The sequence below is a fragment of the Bison bison genome, unplaced genomic scaffold (assembly GCF_000754665.1).
Source record: "Bison bison bison isolate TAMUID 2011002044 unplaced genomic scaffold, Bison_UMD1.0 scf7180017864516, whole genome shotgun sequence".
Classification (NCBI taxonomy): Eukaryota; Metazoa; Chordata; class Mammalia; order Artiodactyla; family Bovidae; genus Bison; species Bison bison.
Genome location: NW_011495069.1, coordinates 1,704,063 through 1,707,707, shown reverse-complemented (window position 1 = coordinate 1,707,707; position 3,645 = coordinate 1,704,063). Strand labels below are relative to the sequence as shown.

The following is a 3,645-nucleotide window of genomic DNA, read 5'->3' as shown; positions in this document are numbered from 1 at the left end:
GCTCTTCCGATCTCCTGTGGAAGCAGGTGGCCCAGAACCTGGACCGGTTCCGAACCTTCCCCCGCCTGGCTGGAGGTAAGGGCCCCCTCCCCAGCCGCGGCCGTCGTGGGAGAGGAGGAGCTGGGGGGCTCTGCAGGGGCGGAGCACTCCAGCCTGGAGCCCCCACCCTGGCAGGCCCGGGGGTTGTTCCGAGAACTTCTGGCTCAGAGCGCGCACTTCTCATCCATTCCTCCTGCAGCAAGGGAATTGCTGTTTGTGCAGGGGTGCTTTTTGGAGGTGGGGATGCAAGGGTGATGAGAGCCAGAGACCCAGCCGTCACCAGCTTCTGTTCCAGCCGTGGGAGGCGGCAGTAAACAGCTGGATAAATGACGTCGTCGTGGGGTGAGAAGGGCCGTGGCTCATTAAAGGAGAGCAAAGAGGTGACAGGCAGGGCCGCCCGGAGGCTGGGTGTGGCAGGCGGCTGTGACTCCAGGGTGGGGAGCCTCTTCAAGGAGGGAGCATTTGAGCGGAAACCTGAACAGTGAAGAGAAAAGAGCCTCGCCGAGGTCTGGAGAGCAGACCGTCACGGGTGCGGACGCTGGACCGCCGTCCAGTGGACCTTCCTGCAACGATGGACATGGGCTTCACCGTGTGGTCCTGTAGGGTAGCCGCTCACCGCGTGTGGCCGCAGCGCTCTGGAAACGGGACTCGTGTGACTGAGGAAGTGAAAGTTATGTTCAGTTTTAATCAGTTTGAATTTAAATGGCCGCACGGGGCTTGGGACTCCCATGTTGCATCAGGTTGCATCACCCAGATCTAGGCCAAGGAAACGGGTAGTGGAGAGGCCACGAGGTGGGAACGAGCTTGTGTGTGAAGAGACGTGGCCAGTGTAGCTGGGAGAGGGGGTGGGGTGGGGCAGGAGACGGGGCTGAGAGCTCGGCAGGGATGGGTCTTGTTGAAGTAATAATGTTCCCACAGCTTTGTGGCCAAGGACATTTGGCATGCACTGTGTTTAAAGCGAAACGGATTCCTTACCTGCAGGACTTCTCAGAGCCTTTAACTCGCTAACGTGCAAGAGCCAGGGTTGGTGTGTAGTGTCTCTGAAGCTCTTTGGGGTACAGAACCCTGTTTTGACAGGGGCCCCAGTGGGTCACAGTGCCGTAAGGGCAGAGCTGGGGCTGCCGGCCTAGCCTTCTCGCTCCTGGAAGTGAAGTGGGACCCACAGGGAGACTGGACCCCACTCCTGAGCTGGTGGGAGCTTTTAAAAGAAGTTTTAGTGAAGTATGGTTGATTTAGTCTTAGGCTGCGGTATTTACAAATTGGGCTGATTCACAGTATCGGGTTAGTTTCAGCTGTACAGCAGAACGGTTCAGTTATGCATCTGTATATTCTTTGTCGTGTTCTTTTCCATCATGGCTTGTTACAGGACATTGGGTATACTTCCCTGTGCTAGGGGCCTTGCTGCTCATCCATCCTGTATGTAATCGTTTGCCTCTTAAGCTGGTGGGGCTTTGTTAGGGGTGTCTGGGCAGGTGACTCTGCTCAGGGCCAGCGGTAGCATCTCTAACTTCCAGCCTCTCAGCACACCCCCGTCCAACCTTCGTAAGCCGGGAAACAGTGAGTCCCTTGGGTCAGCTGTGCATGGTTTTCAGTTCAGTCTCCTTCCCACCATCTCCCTGAAGGAGAAAGACAGCGGCTTACTCCACCACTTCCCAACCTTGAGTACACGACTTGGTCTCTCCATGCCTCAGTTTTCTTGTCTTTAAAATGGGATGATGACGGGAGGTTGCTGCGAGGCTTCAGTGAAAGGGGCGCAGAGTGCTTTGAAACTGAGTCTGGCGGGTAGTGAGTGCTTTGCAACACCAGCTGCTGTCGGCTGATGTTTAACTGAAGGAAGAAAGTAGTAAGGCCTGGATGGTGGCGTGATTCCCTGGGCTCTCTCACACCAAGGGGACCAGGGAGGGGTGTCCCCGCCACGCGGAGGGGAGAGGAGCCAGCCCTGGCCGTGGACCCGGCTGGGGATCAGGCGAAGGCTCAAAGGAAGCTGTGCCTGCTGCCGGGAGCCCTGGGTTCTGGCCCTTCCTCTGCCTTATCTGTGTTGGGCAGCATTCCCATCCCCAGGCTCAGCTTTCTCGTCTGTGAAATGGGAAAGCTGGTCCCAACGCCTCCTGGTGCCCTTCGCCCGTGCCTGGGCCTCCGTCTTCCCATCTGTAGGGTGGGAGGACAGGCCTGGCTGGTCAGTGTCCAGGGCGTATGGCTTCTCACGGCCTCCTCTGCCCGTCCCGGGGGCTGCTTGCTGGCCCCTCCGCCCGTCCCGGGGGCTGCTCGCAGGCCCCTGTACGCAGGAGCAGGCAGCATGTTGGGCCCCGGGGCCGGCCCCAAGGCCCACTGCCCCACGCGCGCCCCTCCCTTCCCGCCCCCTAGAGTGCGGGGGCAAGAACTTCCACTTTGTGCACCGCTCGGCTGATGTGGACAGCGTGGTGAGTGGGACCCTGCGCTCGGCCTTTGAGTACGGCGGCCAGAAGTGCTCAGCGTGCTCCCGCCTCTACGCGCCCCGCTCGCTGTGGCCGCAGATCAAAGGGCGGCTGCTGGAGGAGCTCGGTGGGATCAAAGTGGGCAATGTGAGTGGCTCAGCCTCCTGCCGCGGCCCAGCGGGGGGCTGATGGGATTGGCCGCTGGGGGGGTGCCGTTTGCGTGGGGGGGGCACTCCTCTTGTCTCACGCCAACCTCCTCTCCATCCGTGTCTCCCTTGCCTCCAGCCTGCAGAGGATTTTGGGACCTTCTTCTCTGCCGTGATTGATGCCAAGGTACAGGGGGGTGCCAGGCCTGTGCTGGGTGGGGGGCGGGAAGCATGACCCAGATCTGCTGCTTCGAGCAGGTCAGCCTGAGATCCATGCACACAGCCCCTGCCGCCCCCGCCAGCCCTGGAAGGAATAGAGGCATCCCTACCCAGAGAGGAGCTCGCCTCCTGCACACCCTGCCTCCAGGCCCCCTTAAAGTGCCCGTGTTCGCCTGCACACCTGCACGCACACCCGTGAACACAGGTACACGCACAGCCGTGAACACAGTCACGTAGACCTCTGTGTGGGGTCATGCACGTAGGTCCACCCGTGTAAACACACGCACAGCTGCACACACACACGTCTCCACACACAGACGAATCCGGCAACGCGTGTGGACACGTGGATAGGCACGTGTGTGGTCTGCATTGCAGAAACATGATGCAGGCGTACGTGTGCCTGCACACCTAAAGCTAAAGACTCATTTGTATGTATGTATGTTTGCATGATGTTTATATGTAAGTGTACATGTTCTTGGACTTCCCTGGTGGCTCAGACGGTAAAGCATCTGCCTACAATGCGGGAGACCAGAGTTCAATCCCTGGGTCGGGAAGATCCCCTGGAGAAGGAAATGGCAAGCCACTCCCATACTGTTGCCTGGAAAATCCCGTGGCTGGAGGAGCCGGGTGGACTACAGTCCACGGGGCCGCAGAGCCGGACTCTTTCTTTTTCTTTCTGTACATGTTCTAACACACACACACACGAGCCTGCGCGTCCAGTCCTGTTTCTGCCCTGCTTAGCCAGGCCCTGTTTGCTCGCAGCCACCCCTGCACCCCGCCTTCGCCCCCTTCAGAATCTGGGGCCGATGTGTTGGGGGCTCCTGCTG

General features: G+C 59.5%; 1 protein-coding gene across 1 annotated transcript in view; it reads left to right on the top strand.

Moving 5' to 3' along the window:
• Positions 1-3,645, top strand: part of ALDH4A1 (aldehyde dehydrogenase 4 family, member A1) — a 27,866-nt gene that overhangs the window by 19,850 nt on the left and 4,371 nt on the right. Inside the window, 3 exon segments of the mRNA XM_010829933.1 lie at positions 2-75; positions 2,404-2,600; positions 2,739-2,786. Of these exon segments, the coding sequence (XP_010828235.1) occupies positions 2-75; positions 2,404-2,600; positions 2,739-2,786 (319 nt within the window).